Source organism: Bos grunniens, chromosome 14, assembly GCF_055505025.1.
Source record: "Bos grunniens cultivar Pamir isolate PY7600 chromosome 14, Bosgru_T2T1.0, whole genome shotgun sequence".
In the NCBI taxonomy this organism is placed as follows: Eukaryota; Metazoa; Chordata; class Mammalia; order Artiodactyla; family Bovidae; genus Bos; species Bos grunniens.
In genome coordinates, this window is record NC_141178.1 from 81,047,710 (window position 1) to 81,074,752 (window position 27,043).

General features: G+C 54.6%; 1 protein-coding gene and 1 long non-coding RNA gene across 4 annotated transcripts in view; one reads left to right on the top strand and one right to left on the bottom strand.

Moving 5' to 3' along the window:
• The window catches only part of LOC147359735 (maestro heat-like repeat family member 5), a 60,008-nt gene extending 38,167 nt beyond the window's left edge, over window positions 1–21,841 (bottom strand). For 2 of the 3 annotated variants that reach the window (XM_086337532.1, XM_086337531.1), the window contains exons 1-10: window positions 21,697–21,841; window positions 16,325–16,506; window positions 14,874–15,019; window positions 14,137–14,265; window positions 11,689–11,848; window positions 10,172–10,224; window positions 2,627–2,734; window positions 2,229–2,345; window positions 1,273–1,392; window positions 146–292 (exon numbers count right to left, since the gene is read on the bottom strand). In XM_086337532.1, the coding sequence (XP_086193658.1) occupies window positions 146–292; window positions 1,273–1,392; window positions 2,229–2,345; window positions 2,627–2,734; window positions 10,172–10,224; window positions 11,689–11,848; window positions 14,137–14,265; window positions 14,874–15,019; window positions 16,325–16,506; window positions 21,697–21,776 (1,242 nt within the window). In that variant the 5' untranslated portion in view covers window positions 21,777–21,841. Of the gene's footprint in view, window positions 1–145; window positions 293–1,272; window positions 1,393–2,228; window positions 2,346–2,626; window positions 2,735–10,171; window positions 10,225–11,688; window positions 11,849–14,136; window positions 14,443–14,873; window positions 15,020–15,284; window positions 15,387–16,324; window positions 16,507–21,696 lie in introns of those variants that run through there. The other variant, XM_086337529.1, reaches the window with a different exon arrangement.
• Window positions 21,842–21,917: 76 nt separating this feature from the next.
• On the top strand, window positions 21,918–26,167 carry LOC147359736 (uncharacterized). Its single transcript, XR_015141172.1, has 3 exons — window positions 21,918–23,561; window positions 25,076–25,116; window positions 25,872–26,167. It is a non-coding gene; the product is annotated as an uncharacterized LOC147359736 (long non-coding RNA).
• The last annotated feature ends 876 nt before the right edge of the window (window positions 26,168–27,043 follow it).

Below are 27,043 nucleotides of genomic sequence, written 5' to 3' on the forward strand. Positions count from 1 at the left end.
GGGAGGTCTAATCCTGACCCCGCTCTGGTGGGCTCCGGGGCCCTGGGAGGTCTAATCCTGACCCCGCTCTGGTGGGCTCCCGGGCCCTGGGAGGTCTAATCCTGACCCCGCTCTGGTGGGCTCTGGAGTGGGCCGGGGGTCGTACCCAGGAGCTGTAGTGGAAGAAGAAGATCATCCGGGACAGGACGTTGTCCACCCACGGCAGGATCTGGGCCTTGGCCTTGTCTGCCATCTGGCCGTAGGCGAGGAGGATGGTGCTGCTCGCCCACTTCCACCGCAGGTCCCCCGAGTTCTGGGCACAGTGGGGTGGGGGCGGGGCAGGTCAGGCGCATGGGGGCCCTGCTGAGCCTTCCCCTGGGGGTGTGGTGACGGGAGGTACCCCAGCCACTAGCGGGGTCCTGGAGGCAGGGCGGACCTCAGTGTATCTCACAAGGAAATAGGGGAGATGGGGCTGCCTCCCTAGGGGCAGTGGGCTGGGTCTCGTGGGGTCACTTGGAGGTGTACACGGGGGTGCTTGTCTCTGCTAGAACAGGCTAGAATCTAAGCCCCTCACCCTTCCAGCCTTGGGGTGGCCCCTCCCCAGGGGCCCAGGACCTGGCCCCCTTCTGTCCCACCTCAGGCTGCAGGGGGCCTGGGAGGGCGTGTCTGGACCTAGACAGACAGTGATGGGGTACCCGGCACGTTGGCTCCAGGTGAGACCCAGAGAGTGGGGGCCCTCGATGGCCCTGAGGACACTGTGATCCTGCGGTCTGTCAGTGACTAGACCCTCTCTGGGGGTCTGAGCCTCGGGTCCCAGCTGCTGCTCTACCACCCGCCACGTGCGGCACTGCGAGGAGGAGGCCGGACCTCGGCCGTGGTCCTGGTTCTCACTCATCCCCCCTCTGTCCTATCCTGGCTCGCCTCCTGGGGTTGCTGCCACTGCTTCCGCCTTGGGAGCTCCCCGGGGCTGGCCTCGGGCCCTTGTCTCCTGCTTTGGACGAGGCCCAGGATCAAAGAGCCACTAACCACCACGCGGCAGGCAGGCAGCCACGCGGGAGCTATCCTGTGTTGGCCTCACAGCTGGGCTCCCTGCAGCCCGGTGGGAAAGAGGGAGCACCATTGAGGAGGGGGAAAGTGCGGCACAGGGGCCACGCCGCTGCTGCAGAGGTGGGCCGGAGGCCGGGGGCCGTGGCCCACAGCCTTTCCCCCTAATTGGCCCCGGGAGCCCCCACCCCACGGAGGCCCAGCATCCCTGTCCGCAGTCCAGGCCTCCAGCGGCCGGAGAGCCAGCACCTTGGGGGAGAAGCTGTTCAGGCTCCACCTGATGGGCGTGCTCCGGCCAAACTGCTCCAGGACAGCCCAGACGTGGTCCAGGTGGCGGGTGGCGGCCAGCCCCACGGTGAGCGCGATGCCCTGTCGGGGCAGGGGGCGGGGGGCAGGGCTCACTGACGTGGGCTGGTAGGATCCGGCCTACCCCTCACCTGGGTGTATGGAAACTGAGGCCCAGGAAGGGAGGAGATTTATCAGAGGGCACAGGGCACCTGCCTGCCACCAGGCTGGGAGGACACACACATCTGAGCCGAGTATTATGGGGCGTCTCTTTATGGGGGCTGGAGGCGAGGGTAGGGTTGGGGGAGAGGTGACTCTGTGGAGCCCTGCTACTGCTGCCTCCCCACCCCCAGGTCTCAAGCCCTGCGCCAGAGTGCAGAATGCAGGTCCAGGTGACAAGGAAGAGGACACAGTTGTGATGGGCTTGGAGTGGGACCAGGGTCAGGGCTCAGAGTGTGACCGGGGTCAGGGCTCAGAGTGTGACGGGGGTCAGGGCTCAGTGTGGGACCAGGGTCAGGGCTCAGAGTGTGACCAGGGTCAGGGCTCAGGTCAGGGCTTGGAGTGTGGCCAGGCTCAGGCTAATCCTGTGATCAGGGTCAGGGCTCAGAGTGTGACCAGAGTCAGGGCTCAAAGTGTGACCAGGGTCAGGGCTCTGAGTGTGACCAGGGTCAGGGCTCTCAGAGTGTGACCAGGTCAGGGCTCAGAGTGTGACCAGGGTCAGGGCTCAAAGTGTGACCAGGGTCTGGGCTCTCAGAGTGTGACCAGGTCAGGGCTCAGAGTGGGACCAGGGTCAGGGCTCAGGTCACAGCTCAGTGGGACAAGGGTCAGGGCTCAGGTCAGGGCCTAGAGTGTGGCCAGGCTCAGGCTAATCTCGTGGTCAGGGTCAAACAGTTGGCACTGAGTGGCCGCCACAGCCTTACCTCCCTCTGCTTGGGCCACTGGTGGGACGTTTCCAGCAGGGTTTTCAGGTGTGTCCTGACGTTGGTGCCGTTCTCTTCGGCTTGAAGCATCAGCCCATAGTAGATGAACAGGAAGGCCTGGGGAAGCGTTCAGCTTCCTGTCTTGAGCCTGAACCCCCTCTCTGCACCCCTGTCCACTGGGCAGGCTGCCACTTCCCCCGTGCAGGCCCCCTCACCCCTCTGCTTTGTGACCAGCAATCGCTGGCCTGGTGGTGAAGCGTCAAGGGTGTGGCTGCAAGTCCTACCGCTTGGCCCCCGCCCTCTGTTTCTTTCGGGGGCCTGGGGCTTGCGCTGGGTGTGGGCCCATGGACAGAGCCCCTGGGCCTGTGCGGTGCGCACCAGGGGTGGGGGTGGCCCACCTTCTCCGGGGGCTGCTCCTGTTGTGTCCGGTCGGGCCTCGTGAGTGCCCCCAGCAGCTCCTTGGACCACCCTTCCTTGTTCAGAAACGGCACCGACTTGATGGCCATCTGTAAGCAGACGGGTGGGCGGGCAGAGGGTCTCTGTCTCCATCTTGTGAGTCTCCCCCAGCCTGGCCCGCCCCTAACCACTTGGGGTCCTGACTCCCCGTCCTCCTCCCTGCTTCCCTCTCCTGAGGCTCCAGGGCCTGCTCTCTGACTTGTTTGCTCGCTGTTGGGGACGAGAAACTCATTCTTCAAGCTGCCCCTCCCTGAAGATTCTCAAGGAGGGGCTAGAAACCAGGGGCCTGACCATGTCCCCAGGGCTGGGCCGGGGCTCAGCTGTCATAGAGGCCCAGTGGCGTGTCCCCTCAAGGTGGCTGCACCAGAGTGTGGGTGCCTGGGGGCAAGGTTGGTCTTGTTTCCTCATGGATGTCTCCCCAGTACCTAAAACAGTGCCCGACAAGTAGTTGACACTCTTAGTATTTTTGAATGAAGGAATGAATGAACCAATGATCAAATAAATGAATGAGAAGTCCCTTCTAAACATAAAGTCCTAAAAGCCCTAACATTGCATCATTTTATGATGATAAATACACAGCCTCTCTATTGTCAGTGTTCCTGGTTTCCACAATAGAAGTCGTCTAAGATTTTGGTCCTAAGATTTTTTTCTGATGGAGAGACTCCTTTTAATTATGCTCCCAACACAAATACCTTAAAAGAAGGATTGGTAAATGTGAAGATAAGAATTTCAAGAAGTTTGTTTAGCCAAATCACCATAAAGTTGAAAGACACAGTAATTTTTTTTCTTTCTGTGATCTGTTGCCAAGAGTTAATATCATTGATAAAGAGCACTTTATAAACCAATAAGAAAAAGATGACAATCCAGTTAAAAATGGAGATATACAAACTCAACCTTACTAATATTTAAGAAATGGAAATTAAAGATGATGTATCATTTTGGCCAAGATTGAGAAATAGTAAAAGCATCACATTTTGGAGGTGATTGGATCACGTTAAAGCGCAGGTTTGGGAAATGGTAACTAAAATTTATAGTTTATATGCATCCATTTCCCCAATTAATTCCGTTTCTGGGATCTACCCTAAAGGAGCAGTAGCAGGGCCATACTCGGAGACAAGGGCGCCCTCTGCAGGCAGGACTGTCTGCACCCCCTCTGGTGATGCACCCTTGGACCTGGAAATGGAAACTGCTCTAGCCTAGGGCTTCCCTCGTGGCTCAGATGGTAAAGAATCTGCCTACAATGCAGAAGACCTGAGCTCTATCCCTGGGTTGGGAAGATCCCCTAGAGAAGGGAATGACTACCCACTTCAGTACTCTTGCCTGGAAATTCCTATGGACAGAGGAGCCTGGCGGGCTACAGTCCATGGGGTGGCAAAGAGTGGGACGTGACTGAGTGACTAATGCTTTCACTGCACATTGGCCAGCTCCACTCCTCCAGGGCTTCCCAGTGGTGCTAGAGAACCAGCCCACCAATGCAGGAAGCATGAGATGCGGGTTTGATCCCTGGGTTGGGAAGATCCCCTGGAGAAGGGCATGGCAACCTACACCTTCTTGCCTGGAGAATCCCATGGACAGAGGAGGTTGATGGGCTACAGTCCATAGGGTTGCAGAGAGTCAGATACATGACTGAAGCAATTTAGCTTGCACGCACACCAGGGCAGAATCCAGAGGAACCTGTCTGCCTCAGTCGTGCCCCACATCTGGTCCATTTGCTAGGGTGCAGCAAGACCTGGGTGGCTCTCCCATATGCCCACAGGACGGGTGTCTGCTGAATGCCCAGGGAACCCCAGCCTCCCGGAAGCTCCTAATTTCTCCAGAAGCACCAGGGGCTTCTGTCCCCTCCCCCAAACCTTCGGTGTCTCTTTTTTTCATGGCATCATGTACCAGCATTTGGTGGCCAAAGCGGAGCCCAAACTGCTACAACACTATGGGAATTAGTGTGAATTCTGCATGTTTCTGTAGCAGAGATAGTCATCTATCTGATTCTGCATCAGTCCTAGACCCTGCTAAGAATGTTTACAGAATATATAAGGCGGGCCCCATATTTCTTTTTATATTTTGAAATATTTTGAAATTTGAAACACATCTGTTTCCAAAATTTTCTTTAAAGCTTTAAATATTTTAATTGGAGAAGGCAATGGCACCCACTCCAGTACTCTTGCTTGGAAAATATTTTAATATTGAGGTCTATTTAACGTACAGTGAGACACGTGTATCATCAGTGTGTAGTGCAATGAATTTTGACAAACGTACATATGTCTCAGTTCAGTTCAGTCGCTCAGTTGTGTCCGACTCTTTGTGACCCTGTGGACTGCAGCATGCCAGGGTTCCCTGTCCACCACCAACTCCCGGAGCTTATTCAAAGTCACGTCCATCGAGTCATCGATGGACATGAAGTAAATGTCATGCCATCCAACCATCTCATCCTCTGTTGCCCCCTTCTCCTCCTGCCTTCAATCTTGCCCAGCATCAGGGTCTTTTCCAATGAGTCAGTTCTTCAGATCAGGTGGCCAAAGTATTGAAGCTTCAGCTTCAGCATCAGTCCTTCCCATGAATATCCAGGACTGACTTCCTTTAGGATGGATTTGTTGGCTCTCCCCGAAATCCAAGGGACTCTCAGGAGTCTTCTCCAACACCACAGTTCAAAAGCTTCAATTCTTCGGCGCTCAGCTTTATGGTCCATCTCTCACATCCATACATGACTCCTGGAAAAACCATAGCTTTGACTAGACGGACCTTTGTCGGCAAAGTCATGTCTCACCCCGTCAATATCTGGACCATTTCTGACTGCCCCAGAAAGCTCTCTCATGCTCACTCCTAGTTAATCTCCATCCCACAAGGCCGGTTTGATTTAGTTCGCCTGCCATAAGGTTAATTTTGCCTCTTCTAGCATTTTGTACGACTGGAATCGTGTGACGTGTGCTTTTCTGTGTCTGATGTTTCTTAAAGAGACGTGTTGATTCATTTTTTGGCTGTGGTCTTCGCCGCTGCGAGCGGGCTTTCTCTAGCTGAGGGCTCCTCTTAATTGTGGCTCACGGGTTTCTCACCACACTGGCTTCTCTGCTTGCGGGGCTCGGACTCTAGGAGCTTGGGCTTCATTCCATAGCTACGGCTTGCCGGCTCGAGAGAGGAGTCTCAGTAATTGTGGCACTTGGGATTAGCTGCTCCTGGGCATGTGGAATCTTCCCGGACCAGGGATCAAACCAATGCCCCTTGCATTTCGAGGCCATTCTTCACCACCGGACCCACCGGGGAAGCCCTGTGTCTGGTGTTTTTCCCTCAGTGTGTGTTTGAGATTCGCCGTGCCGTTGCACGCTTGTTCAAGTTGACGCCTCTATTTCTGCTCTGACTTTTGTTATTTCTGCTGCTCAGCTTCAGTGTAACTCGCTCTCCTTTCTCCAGTTTCCTCGGTGGGTGAGTAAGTAATTGATTTCAGGTCTTTGGGAGGGGATGAGTCTGCCTAGTACAGGTTGTTCCTAGTCTGAGGCTCTTAGGAATAAGGCTGCTGGGAACATGCTTCTGTGCGTAATTTTGTGTATGAGTGTTTCGTGCCTCTGGGGTTAGTACCTAAAAGTAGAACTCCCAAGTCCTAACTGTATAAGAAAATGCCAGTTTTCCAAGCAGGTTTCCCCATCCCACCTACAGCGGGCACTTCCCCACCAGCATTTGGCTGAGCCTTTCTTTCTCCTATGAGGTCTGTCCGTGGGTGCGTAGAGGCTGCTCCCGGATGTTAACTGACATTTCCCTGAGGATTCAAGATGCTGACGGTTGTGTCTTTGGCTTTTGGTCATTCATCTGCCTTCCTCTGTGACATGCCTACTTAAATCTGTTCACTTTTGCAGTTGGGCTGTTAGTCTTTTCTCCCTGATTTTTGGAAGAGTTCTTCATTTATTCTGGATACAATCTCTTGTCAGAGATATGTCTCGTAAATATTTTCTTTGTGTCTCTGATTTCCCCTTTTTCACTTTCCTCATAGTATTGTGGGATGAGCAGAAGCTTTAATTCAGATAGAATCCAATTCATCCATTTAAAAAATTTTTTATGCTGAGTGATTTCTGGGTTCCAAGAAATATTTACCTGCCCCTGTGTTTTCCTCAAGAAGCTTTTTTGTTTTTTAATATTTAGGCCTTGGGCCCATCTCAAATTAACTTTTGTGAATGGTTCGAGGCAGGCATTAAAGTTCCTTTTTACCCCCCAGATAGGTGATTGTTGCAGAGCCATTTGTTTAAAAGACCTTCCCTATTGAATTGCTTTGGTACCATGAATAAAAAAGTAATCGATCACGTAAGTGTGGTTTTATGTTGGCGATTCTATTCTATCTCTGTCAATTCTCACTATCTTGTTGATTGTAGCTATATAGGAAATCTTGAAGTCAGCTAGTGTAATTCTTGTAATTATGCTCTTTTTCAAGATTGTTCTGGCTATTCTAGGTCTTTTGAAATTTCCATATAAAATTTTAAATTATAGATTTTATTTAATTCTATAATGAAGTTGGTTGGCATCACACTGGCAATACACAAATCAATTTTTAGAATTGACATCTTAACATTATTGACTCTTGTTATCCATGATCATTTATCTGCATTTATTTAGGTTTTAATTTCTTTTTGCAGTGTTTTGTAAAGATCTTGCCCATATTTTGTTAAATTTGTCTGAGTCTTTCATGTTTTAAATGTGACTGCATCATAGTTTTTTAGAAGTTTATTTTCCAATTGTTTATTGTTAGTACACAGAAATTCAGTTGACATTTGCATATTGATTCTATATCCTGAGATCTTGCTAAATTCAATTATTAGTAATTAATAGTTCCAGAATTTAAAAAACTGAGATTTTCTGTGTATGCAATTATGTTGTCTGCAAAGAAAGTTTTTCATTTTCCACTGTAATCCGTACATCTGTTTTCACCTGTCTCTTAGCTTACTGCCCTGGTTAGGACTTCAGTGCAATGTTGACCGGAAGTGGAGACCGTGGGCCTCTTTGCCTCATTCTGATCTCAGTGGGAAGGCGTCACTCACTCATCATTAGGTGTGTGAGTGGCTGGGCTTCCACAGACGATCGTTCCCTCCTATTCCTGCTCTGTGAAGGGCCTTCCTCAATGTGACGCTGGGACTTATGATAAAAATATACACGTGGTCTTCATCTTCTTCTGGCACAGAGCTTCTGAAACCCTTTCCTAAGTGATGAGAGCAGTAAAGGTCTTTTGTTGTTCACAAGAAGCCTGGTTCCACTTCTGGAAAGCCCCTGGCTCTCCACCCAGGATGAGGGCGAGTTGCCAGGAGAACCCATCCTGGATCGACGGTTGGAACTCTGACCCACCTCTGCACCTTCAGAGAGGGTGACAGGTGGACTTTCATTATCAGCTGTCGGCGGTTTCGTGAATCACACCTATTAACAAGGTCTCTGTAAAAACCCCAAAGGGCTGGGATGCGAGAGATTCCAGGCGGGTGAACAAAAAGGCAGATTTTTCTTGCTAATCTTTTGCTAAATATTTTTGAGCTCATCCTCATAAAAGATATTGGTCTGTAGCTTTCTTGTAATGTTTTCTTCCGGCTTTGGTGTTGGAGTTGTGCTGGCCCCATCAGATGGTTTCAAGAGTGTTCCTTCTTCCTCTATTTTCTGAGAGAATTTGGACAGAGTTGGTATTATTTCTGCATTAAATTGTGATGGGCTTCCCTGGTGGCTCAGACGGTAGAGAATCTGTCGGCAAAGCAGGAGACCCAGGTTGAATCCCTGGGTTGGGAAGATGCTCTGGAGAAGGGAATGGCAACCAACTTCAGTATTCTTGCCTGGAGAATCCCGTGGACAGAGGAGCCTGGCAGGCTACAGTCCTTGGGGTCCCAAAGAGTCAGACACGACTGAGCAACTGACACTTTAACTTGTGATAGCATTAACCAGCGAAGCCTGTGGGAAGGTTTATAAAATATGACGCCAATTTCTTTTATCCAGGGCTACTCAGATCCTCTGTTTCTTCTCTTGTCAGTTCTGTGGTTTGTGTTTTCTAGGGAATTTGTTTATTCAATCTAAATTGCCTAATTTATTGGAATCATATTTTATTACCCAAACATTCTCCAGATGTTTTAAGGTTGTTCACTGATATTCCACCTTTACTGATAATGAATATTTTTTATTTTCTTGATCAGCTTATCAAAGAGCTTATCATTTTATTAATATTTTTGAAAAACCCACTTTTGGTTTTATTCACTCTCTATTGTTTGTCCATTTAAAAAAATTTGATTTTTCCTCTACTTTTTATTATTTTCTTTCTTCTACTTTGGGCTTAGTTTGCACTTTGGGGAATGGCTCCTTAAAATGGAGTTTAGATGATAGATTTTATCTTTTTTCTTTTCTAATATGGGCACTACAAATATAATTTTCTTCTAAGCATTGTTTTTTGTTGAGTCCCCCAAATTTCCAAATTTTCATATTGTGCTTTCTTTACCATTCATTTCAAAATATTTTCTAATTTTCCTTGTGATTTCTTCTATGGTTTGTGGGTTACTTAAAAGAGTGTTGTCTAATTTCCAAATATTTGGAATTTCTCCAGACATATTTTTGGTATTGATCTCTAATTGACGTTCTGGGCAGAGAATGTGCTCCGTTTGATTTCAATCCTTTTAAATTTATTGAAACCTGATATATGGCCCAGCAAGCGATCTGTCTTGGTGAATGTTCCATTTACATTCGAAAAGAACGTCAATTAGATCAATTTGGTTAATTATGTTGTTGAAGTCTTCTATGTACTTAGTGATTTTCTGTCTTATTTTTCTATTAATTACCTGTATTGCTGCTACTAGCGGTGTTATTTCCACTAAATGCTACTTAATTACAACTGTTCTGCTGCTACTATATGATAATAATAACTAATGCAGTGAGTGAGGGCTTCCTGTCTGTCACACCCAGTGCCAGACACCATGTAGATCACTTCCTGTCATTTCACAGCAAGCGCTGGAGGTTGGCACTTTCACCCCCATTTGATAGAGGAGGAAATAAGGTACAGAGAGGCAAAGTAGGCACCCAGGACACACAGCTGTGGTTGGCTGAATCTGGACTTGAATCCAGGCCTGCCAGGGCCCAACGTCCCTTCTCCCAGCCACGTGGTGTGTGGTTGGAGTGGGAGCAGTGTGACACCCGTCCTCTCTGTGACAACTTCAGTCCCCACCGCCCTCCTCCTCATCCCTCTGCTCTCCCGTCTGGCCTCCGCATCCTCTCTGGGCCCCTCAGCCATGGACCCAGACCCCAGGGCGGGCGGGAAGGGCCTTGTGTGGCGGGAAAGGCCTTGTGTGCGCTGGACACTTGCTCTGTGCCAGGTGTCTAGAGACAAGTTCACGTCCTGACCCCCAGGGACCCTGCTGCTCCTCGGTACCAGCCTTGCCCACCCTCCGCCTCCCATCCTGAGCCTCCTCCACCCTCCCAGGGCTGAGTGGGTGCCCACCCTCGCCCCCCATCCATCCCTGCAGAAGGCCCCCGTGGCTGGGCTCCCTCCCTACCTTGGCCAGCTGCTCTTCCCAGCCAGCCTTTTCTCCCTCCTTGAAGACAGTCTCTGAGGGAGAGAGTGGAGGTGGTGGTCACTGGAGGCCAGGTCCTGTGTCCATGGCTGGGGCTGGGTCTTGGGCTCCATCTCCCCCATCCCTTGGACATGACTGAGTCAGGACTACATTGTCCTGTGTTTGTCTGGCTCCTTGGGGGAGGTGAGCTCCAGGATAGTGAGCTGGACTTGGGTGTCCAGAGCGCTGGGCTGGAGTCGTGGTCCTGCCATCCATCCTGTGTGACCTCAGATGGGTTAACTTCCCTCTCTGGGCCTCAGGCTCAGACAGTGGTACAGAGGGCTCCCTCTGGGCATGGTCCCCTGGGACGTGCTTGGGTCTCCTCAACCGTGGGAAAACAAAGCCCAGGGAAGGGCACACTGGGGCGCTGGAAAGCCTTTATGCTTGAGGCTGGAAACCCAACCTCAGAAAGAGGGGCCACTTAAGGGAATGTTCTGGGGGGATCTCAGAGTTGACCCAAGGCACAGAGGGACCTCCACCCAGCCTGTCAGCTCCAGGGGAGGGGTGCAAAGCCGAGCCAAGCTAACGCCTGCCTCCTCCCAGCCTTCTTCCCAAGCGCAGCCTCTGAGGCCTCCCCTCTGGGTCGCCCTGGAGACAGCAGAACCGCCACACCCATTTCTCCCCCTGACCTCAACTCTCTGGCTAAGGCTGTTGACTAGCTCCTCCCTAAGGCCCCAGGGTGTGCTCACACCATTTCCTCCTCAAACCCCTACTCATGGCATGCAAGGCATGGCTCAGAGTTGGCTGCCTCCTCTGGGAAGTCCTCCCTGATGGCCACCAGGGCAGAAGTACCCCCACAGCTGGGCAGCAGTGAGCTCAGCTCATGCTTGTGAATGAATGAATGAGAGGTGGAGTTTGCCTCCCTGGCGAGGCTGTGAGCTCGTGATGGCAGAGCCGGGCACACGACAGGAACTCAAAGAGTGTTAGCTGAGCCTCATCCTGGTAAGACCTCCCCACATGAGTCCTCCCCAGGGGTCCTCAGAGACCCCCCACTATCCAAGGTGGCCCTTCCAGTGGCTCAGAGGCAGCAGCTACGGAGGAGGCACAGAAATATGGACCTCCCGGGCCTGCGATGTGCAGTTGGGTGCCCAGGCCTGTTGCACAGTCTCTGTGAGCTCGGCCTGTCTGTCTGCCGGGAACCAACGGACCACGGCAGGGCAGCCCTTCCTCCTGAAACCTCCTTGCTCCGCCCTGGTTGTGTCCAGGCAGGCAGCTGAAATGCCAAGGGCAGGAGCGTGGCCTCGTCGGGACGGGCAGCACAGATGCCGTGGGGGTGTCCGGGCCGTAGCTTGGGGCCATCTGGCTGGCTTCCCTGTTGTGCAGCTGATGCTCAGTCCCGAGTGTGTCCCACAGGTCAGCAGCCCTGCCGGCCCCCTCCTGCTCTCTTCACGGCCTGCCCCGCCCCCTGCTAGCCTGCGGACAGAGGGTGGCTGGGCCCAGGCCCCGCGGGCAGGACATACCATCAGAGGTCATGATGCCCATCACGTAGAAGAGACTGCGGTGCGGGAAGACGCCCGACAGGACCTCAGTCTCCAGGTGCCGGGCCACCACCTGCCACGAGTGCCTGCAGATGGCCACCAGCACGTTGCTGGCCGCGTCCTGGTAGGCCTCCTCCAGCTCCTGGGCGGGGGGCGGAAAGGAAGAGTGGGTGGTCAGATGGAGCCTTGACATCTCACACACAGGGTCTGGTTTGGTGGGCAAGATAGCTACTGTCAACCCAGGTTTTGGATGGAAAACTGAGGCTGAGGAAGCCCGACTCGCAGAGCGGGCGGGTGAAGGTGAGGCTCGTCCCCAGGGCTCAGGATCACACGTGAATGTCCACATCCCTGGGCCTCTTCCTGGTCCAGCAACCCATCATCATTATCCCTGCTGCTGAGCCTTTGCACATATGCTGTGTCTCCCACCTGGAACACAGTGCCCACTCGTCCTGTCTATCCAAACGCTAGTCCATTTTGAAAGCTTGCTCCAACACCTACATTCTAGACATGCATCCTGAAGGCTCTACTCGATGTCACCTCTTTCCGGAACTCCTGAGAGCTCAGGACAACATCACAGCCTTGGAGTCTTAACCACCAGGGATTCAGAAACAGAGTCTCTGCTTCGGTCCCGAGATCTCTGGCCTGAGGAGTCAGTGTCAGCGTCTTGGGGGCAGAGGCCCAGCTGGCCAGCCCCCTCGCCCTCCCTGCACCCCAACCAGGCCCACCACACTCTACTCGAGGGGCAGCATCAGACTGTCCGGCGCTGTGTTGCCACAGCCAGGGCTTTTCTCAGTGCTGTCTGAGTCATCATGTGAAATCGTTATATCATTTATGATTTGTTGAAAGGGTGACTATGAGGGATTCTTGTTAAGATGGTGGGTTGAATCTGATTTTGCTCTTTCAGGAAATAGACCTCAAGTACTCTACATTTAGGAGGTTTTTACCGAGGGTGATAGTCACCCCTCTGGGTGAGGTAACTGGGCTGAGCCCTAAGCTGGAGGTAGGGCAAGCTGAGAACCGGCCTCCACCGACACCACACATGGTCTGGTAGAAATCCTGGGGCGTGTGTCTCCCAGATGCTTACAGCTAGGGAGGCCAGGGAGAGGGCGGAGTGTGTGCGAAGTAGTCAAGCGCCCAGATCTCCACCCTGCACACCCACAGGGTCTCTGGAGAGGCCAGGCTGAGGGTCTCTGGCGGGGGAGGACAGGCCTGCAAGTGCAGGGGACAGACACTTCCTGGGTCAGGTTCTCCACTCTGGTGCGTGGGGCTGAGCCCCAGATCAGGTCTTCCCTGGGAGATCTGGATGGCCCGAGAGGAACGTCACTGAGGTGCTGATATGGGGACAAGGGACACGTGGAGGACAGTAGAGGGCTCACCTCATAACTCTGCGGTGGACCCCCAATCTCATCACCCACCTGTGTGCCCAGAGCACCTCAGCAGCTCCTAAGCACAGGCAGATGGCCACACAGAGAAGGCCACGGATATGATAGGGATCAAAACCATAGCCACAACCACAAACCTGATGAAACCCAGAGAAAAGCTACTCAGAGGAAATAGAGGCCAAACAGAGAGAGAAAACTGGAAGCAAAACAGTCCCTTTAATATCCTGAGAGATAAGAGAAGACACTGCATCTGTGAAGCTATTAACAGGATGAAATGGGAACTTTCTGAGGACAAAGACCAAGATCTCTTGAAAGTTAAAGGCTCATGGATATGCATAGAAAATGCAGTCAAAGATTTGGAAGATGATGGCTCCTCAGAGAGGAGAATGAAGGACAGAGAGGTGGAAAAAGAGAGGTGGGATGAGAGTATGGGGAACTATAGAGAGCTCTAGGTCTGAGAGTCAGGCGTTCCTGAAGCCTAGTACAGAGCAACACAGGGGACGATGTCCTGGGGAATCAGGGAAGCGTCTTCCAGAAGCAAAGGACCCAAGCAGTTGGACTGAAAGGATGCAGGACCACCCAGCAGAGCCTAAAATGGAGCCAGGCATGTGCTAGGCGTCATGCAGGATGGAGGCGCCAGGAGGCACTTGCTCTCCCTGTGAGTCCTGGACCAGCTTGTGCACCCAGAGAAGCGCCTGCCCCCACCTGCTGGAGGATGTGCGGTCCAGGTCCAAGCCTGTGGTCTTCAATAGGCGGGGACCCAGAGCCAGGCAGCCAAGGGCTGAGGTACTGCCTGGGGAATGGGTGGGACGCACAGACCGGCCAAGAACTCTCTGAGACTCACCTTTCTCTGCTGTAAAGTGAGTGCATGAGGCTGTCCCTCTGAAGGGGCTGGTGGTAAGAAAATGAGAAAATGGGCAGAATCGCTTGGTCAGCCACAAGGCTGGGCATTCCCAGCATTCTTTGGGTCCCTGGGGCAGCTGCCTGCACCTCAGAAGCCTTTGTGGAATGGCCTATTTGCTGGGGGTGGGTGGTGGGGAAGACTCACCGTGGACCTGGTCATGTTCTCCAGGGCCAGCTGCATGAAGGACTTCTCCCAGGTCTCCTCCAGGGACTCAGTGGCTCCAATGACTGCCCCTAGGACGTGGAATAGCTGGAACTTGTGCCGGGTGGAGATCTGTGGGTGGCAGGGTGGACACAGGCTCAGGGACAAGTTGGGTCTAATTAAGTGGGGAGTCGCCGTGGGAGCAGCAGTTAGGGGGCGGCGCGTAAAGAGGCCAGCGAGGAGATAGCATAGTGGACACATTTGGTCATCCATGCAGCAACACCGTTGTGAACAGCCCTGAACTAGGTTCTGCAGAGACAGATGAATAAACACTTGTCCCCATCCTCAGGGAACTACCAGGGGTCTAAAGAGCATTCTACCAGTTCATCCATTTATTCTTTTATCTATCCATTCATTAAAAAATCCAGATAGAGCTTAACCCTAATCATCCACCCAATCATCCCTCCCCTGTGACTTTAGGCGAATTACTTCCCTCCTCTAAGTTTCAGCCTTCTCATCTCTGAGAATCATGATAGTCTATAGAGACTGTTCAGAGGATGATCCACACATGTTGGTCTAGTTTCCACCCTCCCCCTGCTGGCTCGCTGGACACATGGGGAGACTGACTTGCCCCAAATCACGGCTCTGCTGTCCGGAGGAACCAAGGTCTGAACCTGCTTTGGGTCTAGCCCTGCCCTCCCCTCCCCACGCCCGCCCTGAAGAGCCCTAACAGCTCCCACCTGCTGGTTGTTTACAAAGTAGTCGTGGATGGTTTCTAGCACCAGGTTGGGGGCCCCGTGCGCCATGCTCTTGATTTTCTTGATGATGTATCTCAGGTGGAGGGAGTCTGAAACACTGAGGTCCCGGAGCAGCTTGAAGCAGGTGGCTGAGGTAGAAGGAGTGAGGGTGGGTGCGCCGTGGGGGCCACGGTGCACCCGCAGGGCTGGGCGGGCAGGGGAGGGGCGGGGCGGGGTGGGCTGGGTGGGCAGGGGCGGGGCGGGGCGGGGTGGGCTGGGTGGGCAGGGGCGGGGCGGGGCGGGGCGGGGCGGGGCTGGGTAGGGCAGGCACGGGCGGGGTAGGGCAGGCACGGGCGGGGTGGGGCGGGGCGGGGCTCGGCTGGGGACACGCTGGGCGATCCTGGGGCTCCTAACCGCTCTGCCAGTCCTTCTGAGGTTCAAGGGAAGATCAGAAGCAAGAAAGCAAGCAGGGAATGCATTCTCGCTCGCTCGTGCAGTACTCGATCCATTCATCGGTTCACTCCTTTTCACCCATCCATTCACCCATTCGTCTGTCATCCATGTGTCCGTCGATCTGTCCATGCACCCATTTATCCATGTCTTTCTATCCATCAATCCACCGGTCCACCCACCTGCCTGCTCATCCTTATGCTCATTCATCAGTCCATCCATGAATAAATTTATCCATCTATCCACCTTCGGTCCATCCGACCTTCCATTCCTAAATCCATCTATCCATCCATCTACTCACCATTCACCCATTTAAAAATTCATCTACCCATCCACCCACCCTTAATTTATCTGTTGATAAATTAAGCATTCATCCCTCCATCCCTCCATCTGTTCTTTCCTCACCGCTTCATCCTCCATCCAGTCACCCAACATTCAGTGGTGTTCATTTATTGTAAGACTATGTGCGTGGCTCCAAGGGGAGTCAGGGCCCGGCTCTGTTCTGAAGGAGCCTCCAGCCCAGGAGAGCCCTACCCAGTATCAGCGGACTTTCTGTGGGGAAGTTGTCTAAAAGGCCCTGGGCACACAGAGAGTGGAGGGGTGATGAATCCTAAGACAGAAAGGCAGTCAGGACTGGCTTCCCAGAGAGGGTGGCATTTTAGCTTTGCCTACAAGGATTAAGGCAGGTCATCCTTTGAAGGAGGGGATAAGCATTCCAGTGAGAGGGCCAGGTGTGAGTTGAGGTTCTAGGGTGTGAAAGGTGTTGGAGGAGTGTGGAGGGAAGGGCTGAGAGAGGGCATCTGGGGCTTCCGATGGTGTCTCAGGAGGTGTGAGGAGGCCAAAGAGGATGCGCAGGAGGCCCTGCTGAAAGCTGCACTAGATCCATGCCTTTTGACACCCCAAGGTCCTGGAGGGTGGGCTTGCTCTGGCCCTCGTTCCCGGGACTTCCTTAGGTGGAGGGACTGATGGGGTCTGCTGGGACGAGTCCCGGGGCCGGGGATCACCTGCACTGTAGGCTTCCTCGATGAACGCCGTGTGCTCCTTGGGCATCAGGGCGGCCTGGCTGCTCTGTGACTTGCAGAGCAGGATGGTGGTGGGGTGCCTCTGTCTGTCCCCACGGGCAGAATTCTGAGGTACCGTCATGTAGGACTGGTTCTTTGTGAATTCAGAGATGTGGGAGGAGATTCTGAAAGGGAAAAGAGGCCTTGGGTGTATGCATCTGAATGGCCCCGTGTGTTTACGGAGGGAGGTGCTGGAGAGGCCGAGAGGATGGTATTATCTAACTAGAAAATTCCAAAGAATCTAAAAAACACCCTACCAGAACAAAAAAGTGAATTCGGCAAATTGGCAAATATAAAGTCAGCGTACAAAAATCAGTCACATTTCTAGGTACCAGCAATGAACTGGGAATTAAAATAAAAAGGTACTATAAACAGTAGCACTAAAAATCATGAGATGTTTAGGTATAAATGTATCAAATAATTGTAAGATCTATATACTGTAAAATATAAAATACTGTTGAAAGACATAAAGACTTTAATAAATGGAGCGATGCACCATGTTCACAGATTGGAAGACTCAACATTGTTGTCTATTTTCTCTAAATTTATCTAAATATTCAATGCAATTTTCATCAAAATCCCAGAAGCATTTTTTTTTGTAGTAGCCAACAAATTGTTTCTAAAATTTATACGGAAAAGTAAAGGAATGAAGATAGCCAAATAACTTTGAGAGAAGAATTGGAGCACTGACACTGCTGATTTGGAGGTTTGTAATAAAGTTACAGTAATCAGTGCAGTGTGATATTGATGAAAGCACAGAAATATAAACAAATGGAGCAAACTATAGAGCCTAGAAAAAGACCCACGTGTGTTATGGTAAAGGTGCAACAAAAGCAATTCAATTAAGAAAGGACAGTCTCTTCAATAAATGGTGCTGCAATAACTGGATAAACACATGTAAAAAATAAACCCCAATTTATATCTCACTACAAACATAAAGTTATCTCACTATAAACATAGGGTTAGGGCTTCCCTGGTGGCTCAGAGGGTAAAGAATCTGCCTGCAATGCAGGAGACCTGGGTTCGATCCCTGGGTCAGGAGGGTCCCCTAGAGAAGGAAATGGCAATCCACTCCAGTACACTTGCCTGGAGAATCCCATGGACAGAGAAGCCTGGTAGACTACAGTCCATGGGATCGCAAAGAGTCAGACACGACTGAGCGACATCACTTTCACAAACATAAATTAACTCAAAATTGATCACAGACTTAAAGTAAAGCCTAAAATTCTAAAACTTTTAGAAGAACATTTAGGAGTAAATCTCTGTGATCCTGAGTTGCACAAAGCAGTCCCGTATATGACACCAAAGGTACCATCCATAAAATAAAAAATTGGTAAATAAGTTCACCAAAATTAAGAATGTCTGCTTTTTGAAAGACAGCTACAACAAATGAAAAGATAAGCTTTGGACTTGGAGGAGTAATTTGCAAATCACACACGTGATAAAAGACTGTGCCTGAAATATACAAATACCTTACGAACAAAACACAACCAACCTAAGAAAATACAGGTAAAAAGATTCAAATGACATTCCACAAAAGGAGAAAAGCAGATGGCAAATAAGCCCATAAAAACTGCTCCACACCATTCCCCATGGGGGAAATAAATTAAAACCCCAGTGGGATATCAATACACATCTACCTGAATGGAGAAAAGAAAAACCAGAAAATACCAAGTGCTGGTGAGAAGACAGAGTAACTAGAGTTTCCATCATTGCCCACGGAAATGCAAAATGGTACACCCAGCGTGGAGGGTAGTTTGGTACTTTCTTGGAAAGTAAGACCTACATTTACCATCCAACTCAGCTGTTCTACTCCCAGGCATTTACCAAAGTGAAATGACAACGTCACACAAGAATCTGTACACAGATGTTTACCGTGGCTTTATAATAACCCCAAACAGAAAAAATCCAAATGTCCTTCGACTGGTGAATGCACCAAAAACTGCATTTTATTTCAGGACCCACAGAAATACTACTCAGTGGTAACGAGAGGAGTGACTGACGGAGGAGGCCACATGGAGGAGGCTTACATGCGTTACGCTGTGTGAAAGAAACCAGACCCCCAAAGCGACGTGCGGCCTTGTCCCATTTTTGTGACATTCTGAAAAGGTGAAACTATACAGGCAGAAAACAGATCACTAGTTTCTGGGGATAGTGGGGTTGCTGGAGGATTGATTACGAGAAGGGGCACGGGGAATTTGCAGGGGGGCATGGAGCCGTTTCATAGCTTGTGTGTGGTCGTGGCTGCACCACTGTAAGAGTTTGGGACTCTCGATGAGTCTCAGTCTAGAACTGGGACTTCCACTGCAGGGAGCGCAGGTTCGATCCCTGGTCAGGGAACTAAGATCCCACATGCCGTGCAGTATGGCCCCCAGAAAATTGAATTAATTAAGAAAAAACTTGTAGAACTGGACACTAACAGGGGTGAATTTTACTGCATTTAAATAAGAAATACTTTAGCTACTGAACAACAACATAGCTAAAAAAAACAAACCAAGAACAAAAGAAATAAGAACAAAAATGACCCCCCATCTCATTTCCTTCTACTATTTCTTTTTTCTTAAATATTTATTTACTTTTCACTTTTTGGCCATGCCCTGTGGCATGCAGGATCTTTGGTGCTTTCAGGATCTTATTTCCTCAACCAGGGATGGAGCCCATGCCCCCTGCGGTGGAAGCTCGGAGTCTTAACTTCTGGAGCACCAGGGAACTCCCTTTTTCTGGCTTTTTCTTGCTCAGTCCACCCACCCTAGGTGCAGAGGGCTCCCGCTACTTCTGAACCCGCCGGCACACTTCTACCTCAGGACCTCTGCACTGGCTGTTCCTATTTGGTGAAACCCTCCCTCCAGAGCGCTGCTCGGCTCAGCCCCTCACCCCCACTTCACTTCTTTGCTCAGTTGTATTTTTCTCTATGAGCTTCTTTAAAATCTGACCCTCGCCCCACACTGACCGGTCGATTTCCTCCCTCGCCCCTTTCCAGCTTGTAACACTGTATGATTCTCTGGGCCCTGTCTGGTGTTTATTGCTGTCTCCCCCACCGGAATGCAAGCCAGGAGACAGGGCTCTTCATGTCTTGTTTCCAGCTGTGTCCCCAACACCTGGAACCATGCCTGGCACTCCTCGCAGGGACTCAGCAAACGTTTGTGGAAAGAACAGTAGAGTGATGTGTCCAGAGCAGCCATCAGCCCTGCTGGGCTCTTCTGGGTCCAGCCCTTCCAGCTCACTGGGATCCTGGCAGTCTGTCCTCTGCAGCCTCCACACCGGGTCAGTTGTCTGAGCCCTTCTGGCTGACCTTGGGCCTCCGCTCTTCTGTCTGCCCAGAGCGTGTGTCCTTCCCCTCCCCGTCCTCCTCGACCCCTTGTGGGGGCCACATGAAGTCGCCTTCAGCCTGCTCGCCATGGTCAGCGCATCCTAGAGTAGGGGGTGTGTCCCCTGGCTCCCTGATGACTGATGGCCCTCCTTGGCTCCCGCTGAACTCACAGGAACCCTGGCGGCTCCACTGACCAACCCCTGGGCCTTTTCCTTTCCAGTCCCCCTGGAGGTGTGCTGGCTATCTCTCTCTGGGTCCCCCACATGTCCCAGGGAAGGGCCTGGGCGAAGGCCCAGTGACTGACCGAGTGAGTGGATGCTGCTGGGGGTGTGCTCCTGGGAGGAGCCAAGGTCAGCCCTGGACAGCGTCCTCCCGGCCACCTGGAGCTGCTACCTTCAGCTCCCCTCCCAGCTGGCCTTCCTGCCTGGAGTGTGGGGCCTTCCCCTTCCCCGGCCACATCCAGCCTGAGCTCCCTCTGCCCCTCCCCACCGTCTGCCTCTCTGGGGACCAGTGACTGTGTGGTCAGCAGGGGACTCTCCCGGGCTGTACTTGGCCCACCACCCACCTCACCAGCGCCCCCACCGCTGCCAACGAGGATGGGCCTGTGTCAGGTGCCATGTCCTCACACCAACCCCACGAGGTGCTGAGACACAGAGAGGCTCAGCGACCCATCCCAGGACACACAGCCTCTGCAGGAGAGCGTCCGTTCAGACCGGATCCGACTCCAAAGCTTGCATCCCAGGGATGTGACCACTGGGGCTCAGTACACACACCGCCCCTCCTGGAAGGCCCCCCTTCCTATGTGCGTACTCAGTCTCTCAGTTGTGGCTGACTCTCTGTGACCCTATTGACTGCAGCCCTCCAGGCTCCTCTGTCCATGGGATTCTCCAGGCAAGAATACTGGAGTGGGTTGCCATGCCCTCCTCCAGGGGATCTTCCTGACCCAGGGATCGAACCTCTTAAGTCTCCTCCATCGGCAGGTGGGTTCTTTACCCACGAGGGCTACCTGGGAAGCCTGCTCCTTCCTATGGCCTCTCAGAAAACCAGCCACTCCCGTGCTGCTCCTGGAGGGCTCAGCCTTTCACACTGAGCCTGGCCCCCCCTGCACCCTGGAGGGGCCTCGGCAGGGTTGACCACAGCCACCAGCGAGATCTGTGTCTCACCCCAAACCTGCCTCCCAGTCCCGCGGCGACCAGGATTGAGTGTATTTTAAAAGACAGGAGAATAGGAACGCAGTTAGCAGACAGCTGCAGGGGGAGCGTTTTCTCGCCCTAGACGCGAGGCGGGATGCGGCAGAGGGGAGACCGGCCTGAGCACGCGGGCAGAAGCGACGGTGCAAGAAGAGCTGTGTTCTGAGGCGGGTCGGGCGGCTCCCTCAGGGAGATACGACCACGGAAGCACAGGCAAGAACCTCACCTGGGAACCCCCTCAGGGACAGCCTGGAGAGCCGACGTGCCCCAGTCCCCACGCAGCAAACCTTGGGCCTGGGGACCCAGAGAGGGAGGCTGCCTGCCAGCTTCCGACCTGCCGCTGGACTCAGGAGGCAGAGCTGCCCTTGTGCCCACCTGGGGCGCAGGGACCCCAGACGACAAAGGCCACAGAGGGCCTCCCCTTTGTGCACATCCCTCAAGTCTCTTAGGAAACAGGCTGCTGCGCCCTCTCGACGAGGTGGAGGTTCCAGGCAGCAGAGGGACAGCATGCCCACTGTCTGTCCATCTGTCCACTCCATCTCACACCGCTGGTCCCCACAAGCATCGGCAGCTACAGGCGATGTGACGGCAAAGGCCATGCTGGAACTCGAGACCCCCTCTCTCCCTGCACCCAATCGCCCCGCCCTGCCTCCTCTCCACCACATTGAGGGCTGTGAGGTCAGTGTCCACCCCCAACTCCCACTCCAGGGGGCTGCTGGCATGCTGTAGGACCCCTCCGTCCCGGGCCCAGGCTCTGGGAGTCCACCCCTTGCTGCCCTGCCCTGCAGGGGGCCCCTGCCCGGCACTGGGCTGACCTGGGGTTCTGGGACCTGGCTGAGGAGGTCCTGTCTGTGCTGGCGTGGCTGTGTGGCTTTTCTGAATGCTGCGCGTCCATGTTGGGGTGCCGTCTGGAGGTACTGCCCACTCTCTCCTCATGCCCGGCCGAGCAGCTCTATCTCTGGGCTCCCCCTCCCCCGCCCCAGCCAGCCCTGACCTCACCCCTGAGGTCACAATGCTTGCAGCACCCACCGCACCTTGCCAAAGACAGGGCTGTGGAATCGAACACTGTGTGCTGGGCACAGCCCGTGTGTGTGTGTGTGTGTGTGTGCGCGCGTGCGTGTACACCTATGCCCTCAGCGTGCCCCTCCACCTCTGGTTCTTAGTTGTCTCGTCCGGACACCTGTGGATCCGGCTGACACGCTGCTGCACCCTGGAGACCCCCCGAGGCAGGAGGCCCAGCTAAAGCCCGCCTGGATTCCCGACCCAAGGGGCAGCAAGGCAGTAAACGCGCGGTCTTAAGTCCCCGAGTCTGCGGTTGTTTGTTTCACAGCGACGGGTAACTTACTGTGTGCTCCATGCCGGAAGCAGCAGAGCTGGGACTGAATGGCCTCCCGGTGGAAGCCCTCTGGGCGGGTCCGCAGTGGGCTGCCTGCTCGTTGTCCCCTGGTCCAATTGCGTGGCTACAGGGGAGCTGGGTCCCGAAGACAGACCAGGGCTCCCAACAGGGACGCTTGTCAGCAGACTCCGCTGCCAGAGGCCCCAGGGTCCTCCCGTGTGGAGGGGTGAGGAGGCCCCAGGCAGCGGACGGTTGGTGTCTGGACCTGCTGGTGGGCGGCCCACCCCCAGCCCAGCCGGCCCTGATCTCGAGGAGTCCTGGCAGCTGTGCTGTGCCTGCAGCCCCTGCATCCTGGAGACACACACGTGTGGGACCCTGGCCGTGTGCAGGAAGCCAGAGAGTCAACAGATAGCAACCGCCTACCGCGAGGCCTTGGGGGCGTTGCAGTTGCTCCGGGGGTCAGCCCCGCCTCTCTGGCTCTGCCAGGCAGGTGACCTTTCCGAGGCTGTGACTTCTTTAGAAACAGGGGCTGATGATGCCCCCTCCCCAGCTGGTTCTGAGACTTAAATCACTTTTCCTCGAAAGGGGCTTGGTAAGAGATGGGTGCCCAACACAGCATGGCTGTCCAACTCGGTGGGCAGCCGCACCAGGGCTAACTGCAGCAGAACTTCAGGATGTCCCATGAGATGGGGCTCCTGGATACGCACCCTGTGTGGGAAGGAGCCTGAGGCTGAGAGTGAGGAGGGGCAGGGTCCTGCTCGTCCAGGCAGCTGGGGGATGGGGTCTTCCCCAAGCCTTTGGCTCAGCTCACTCTGATGGGAGCACGTGGGACAGTCTTGTTCGTCACCTGGTTCGCCCTCGCCCATCCTTCAGCACCGTGAGAGGGACTGCTGAAAGCTGGGTCCATGAATCCCGAAGGAGGGTCCCTGGGAGACTGGATCCCACAAAGCTCCCAGAACAGGTGTCGACAGTGACCCTTCTCAGGGCTGGGCCCCCACGCCTCCAGGGGGGCTCCCTGTAGCCACTCTGTCTGGTGGCCTACAGACTTGTGTGATCAGTGCTTAAATGCTCAGCAAGTTGAGGGTTACTTGTTAAATACCACCTTAGAAGCCCACAACGGAAGGGACGCTAATAAACACAGACGTAATAAGTGCCCCAAGCCCATCACTTCTTGCTAATTGCATCTATTTTACTGTCACCCGTGTCCTAGAGGGTATTTACGTGTCTCTGTCTGTATACAGGGCGGTATCGTGCATCTCTGCCAGACTCTGTATGCCGTCCATCACAGGGGCAGCCGGGGACCAGCCGTGTGGGAGCCTTTACACCATGGTCGTGGGCAATGCTGTAAGTCAGGGCCTTTGGCTTCTTTCTTTTTGGTGAGCCATTGCTGGACATCGACCAGGCTGACCGGGCAAGGTGGGCCAAGCAGGTCCTCCCCTTAGGAATTTGGAATCGGGGCCAAGAGGGAAGCCTTGGGTTGGGGTTCTCTATAGCTGCCCACCCCTCCTTAGGGCTCCAGGCAGAAGGGAGGAGAAAGCAGGGTACAGAGAGAGGCCGGCCCCCAAGGGGATGAGCCGGCGCGGGGGGCTGGGGGGGGGTTGGTTCCTGGGTCCTGGCCCCAGAACTTCCCAGTGGGCCTTCTGGGCTCTTGGAATGTACCTGGATTACAGGGAGGCAGGTTTTCCACAGAACTTTCCAGCAAGCCCCAGATGGACAATGGATGAGCTGCTTGTGGCGAGGTTGGGGGCGGGGGGGACTCCTGTTCCTGCAGGGTCCAAGGAGGGCTGGATGTTAGGGTGGGAGTGGATGAGCCTCCTGTGAGGACAGGTGCCAGCCCCAGGGGACATTGAGACCTGGGGTCTGATCCTTGTCCATCTCGTGCTACCCTTCACCATGTTTGAAAACGGTGAGATGTCAGGGCTGCAGGTCCCCGACTGGGTCATGCCGCCTGCCTGCTTTCCCCATGAACCTCTCAGAAACTGGAGAGCACCTTCAGCGCCGGGGGGGACCACCTCTGCCGCGTGTGGGCTCCCAGCCTCATGGCCACTTTTCATAGTAATCTGGAGGCCGGGTGAGCTCACCTCCCTGCGATTGGGATGATGCTCAGAGAGGGTCAGGAACTGGCTGGAGGTCACACAGCAGCCAACAGTGGAGCCAGGTTCAAAACCAGGCCCTCACAGCTCACTCCAGGGTGAGCACAAGGCCTGTGAACCATCGCGCACCCGCCTCCGCAGGGTACCCGTCCCTCCCCAGGGGCCTCAGGCCAGTTCCGCCCGAGCCTTCCCGTCCCGCCGGCAGATGGCGCTGCGGGCCCAGGCAGGACTCGAGGCGGGGGACCCGAGGGGCGGGCTGGCCGGGCGTTCTGCAGAGATGGGCTCGCCCGGGGCCACAGCCCTCCTGAGCACAGATGGCAAGTCGGTGGGGAGGGGGCCTCGGCATCCCACCACCCAGGCCCCTGGCACACTCTGGCTCGCGGGCTCCAGCCTGGACCCTTTGGGGAGGAGGCTGCTGCTACTGCCCCAGAGAGGACTGGCCTGACCCAGGGCCCAGCAGCCCAGCCCCTGCTCTGCTACCCAGGCTGCTTCTTTCTGTCCCCCTCCATGCCCACCCCAGCCCCCTCAGTTCCCAGTCGCAGCCAGGCCAGCCCTCTGAGGCTCTGCAATGCCTTCCTCCTGGAATGCCCTTGACAAAGAGCCTTTGCTGGGCCAAACTTTAGCCGGGCTCCAGAACCTTCTCCTGGGTCCATCCTTGCTCTTCCTCATGAAGTGCAGTTCTAGCAAGAACAACCCCCCCTTCCTTGTCCCCTGCCCCGCGCCCCCTGCCTCTGTTCAGGGTCCTCATCCTCTGCTCTCTCCCAGGTGAGGTGTGAGCACCCGGCCTGCCTCCAGCGAGAACCCTGGTAGGTGGATCTAGCTAGACTCTCCCTACTCCTGATACCTCCTGCTAGGTATTTTCCATCCACTGACTGCCCCCACCCCCTCCGCCCTGCTCCTTGGCTGTAAATCCCCACTGCATCAAGAGCTGAGCCCGGTCTCTCCCCCTGCAAGGCCCGTCTCTGCGCCTGCAGCCATAACCGCCCGCGCGGTCTGGTCCTCACCCGGAGTCACCTCCTCCCCTCCACACCCGGGCTTTCCTAAAGAAAATCCCGCACTCTCCTATTCGCCCTTGGGGACCCCAGTGCAGGAGATGCGGGTTCGACCCCTGCGTCGGGAAGATCCCCTGGAGGAGGAAATGGCAACCCACTCCAGTCTCCTTGCCTGGAGAATCCCATGGACAGAGGAGCCTGGTGGGTTTCAGTCCATAGGGTTAGAGCTGGGAGCAACTTAGCAGGCTGGCAGACAGCTGGCCCAGCCTCAGGAGCAGAGCTGGGAGTCCAGTCCCGGGCTCCAGGCCTTCCTGGCTCAGGGAGGTCCTCCCCTGTGGAGTGTCCTGTGGGGCATCAGTGAGGGTACCTGCCTGACGGGCCCTCTGGTTCCTTGGTCCCTGAGGTCAGCCCCTGCCAGCCACCCAGGCTCACCAGGCTCTGCCCATGCATGCAGTCCTCGCCTCTAGAACCCTCCCTGCCCTCCACCCGGCCCTGCTCCAGGCAGTTCCTGCCCCTCCCCCAGCCTCCCAGCCCGGGGGTGGATCTCTGTTGGCCCTTTCTCCCCACAGGCCCTGCACCCCATGAGGGTGGACACCCAGAGCCACCACCCTGCTGTGCTCCAGTATAAAGTCAGCACCGACAACGCGCCCACTGGGCAAAGGCAGCAGCTGAGACCTGGCTGCCCAAGGAGGGGTCCCGCCTTGTGTCTCTAGGGCCGCAGGGGTCGGGGGGCAGTCAGCAGAGACCCTGGCCCCCAAGCGGGCGCGCTGCCAGAGGTGCCTCCCGCTCTTCCAGGCTCTCTCCTCCCTCCACACCCCTCTCCTAATCTTTCACAGAAAAAAAAGGGGGAAAAAGTCCAAAGAAAGAGGTTTTCTTCTCCACTTTCTGAAAATGAGATTTTAAAAATAACCAAGAGGCGGTGCAGCGCCAGGAGGGGATTATGTGGGGAGCCTCGGCTTCGGGGGCCTGCCCGCCCCTCCTCCTCGACGGGTGCCCTGCCCGCAGCCAGCAGCCTGTGCCCACGTCACACTCAGCCTGGCCCCCTCGCTCTGCCCTTCCCTCTGTGCAGTGGGGGGCCGGCGGGTGGGGGTGCCGAGCTGCTGAGAAGGGAGGTGACTGTGGAGATGGAGGAGGCAGAAACGCTTGGGTCGGGACCCCAGGCTGCAGGAGGCCCCCATTGTCCCTCGGTGCCCCTCCCGAGACTCTGTTCAGCAGCTACCTGGCCCCTCCGGGCAGTTTCTCATCTCCGGGTTACTGTGCTCGTTGCCGCCACAGGGTGTCTGCAGGGGCCCATCCTCAGACCCTCCTTCCCTCCCTCTACGTGACGTCCCATCTCGGCTCTCAGTGTCAGTGTCATTTCTCCAAGAGGCTGACCTTGACCACAGGATGGTCTCCGCGGGTCACCCCTACCGTTGCCACCCCACGGGTCCCTGAGAGTTTCCTCTCTCATCCTCATCCCAACGGGTGTCTGTTTCATGGATTTGACCTTTACCCTCTGTGCAGTTAGGCTGTGAGCTCCCTGAGGCGGGGGCTGGGGAACTATGGGTCTGCCGCACTCCCATGCGCTGGGCTCTTCCTGTCCCCGGAGCTCCATGCCAGCCCATGTTTCTTTGTCTGAAGGGCTCTCTGGCCGCTGGTGGGAGATTCAGGGCATCACCTCTCCGGGGGAGCAGTGCTTAACTCATGACTGATAGGGTGGGTGGGTGACTGGGCCCTCACCTTCAGACAGGCTCATGCGGGG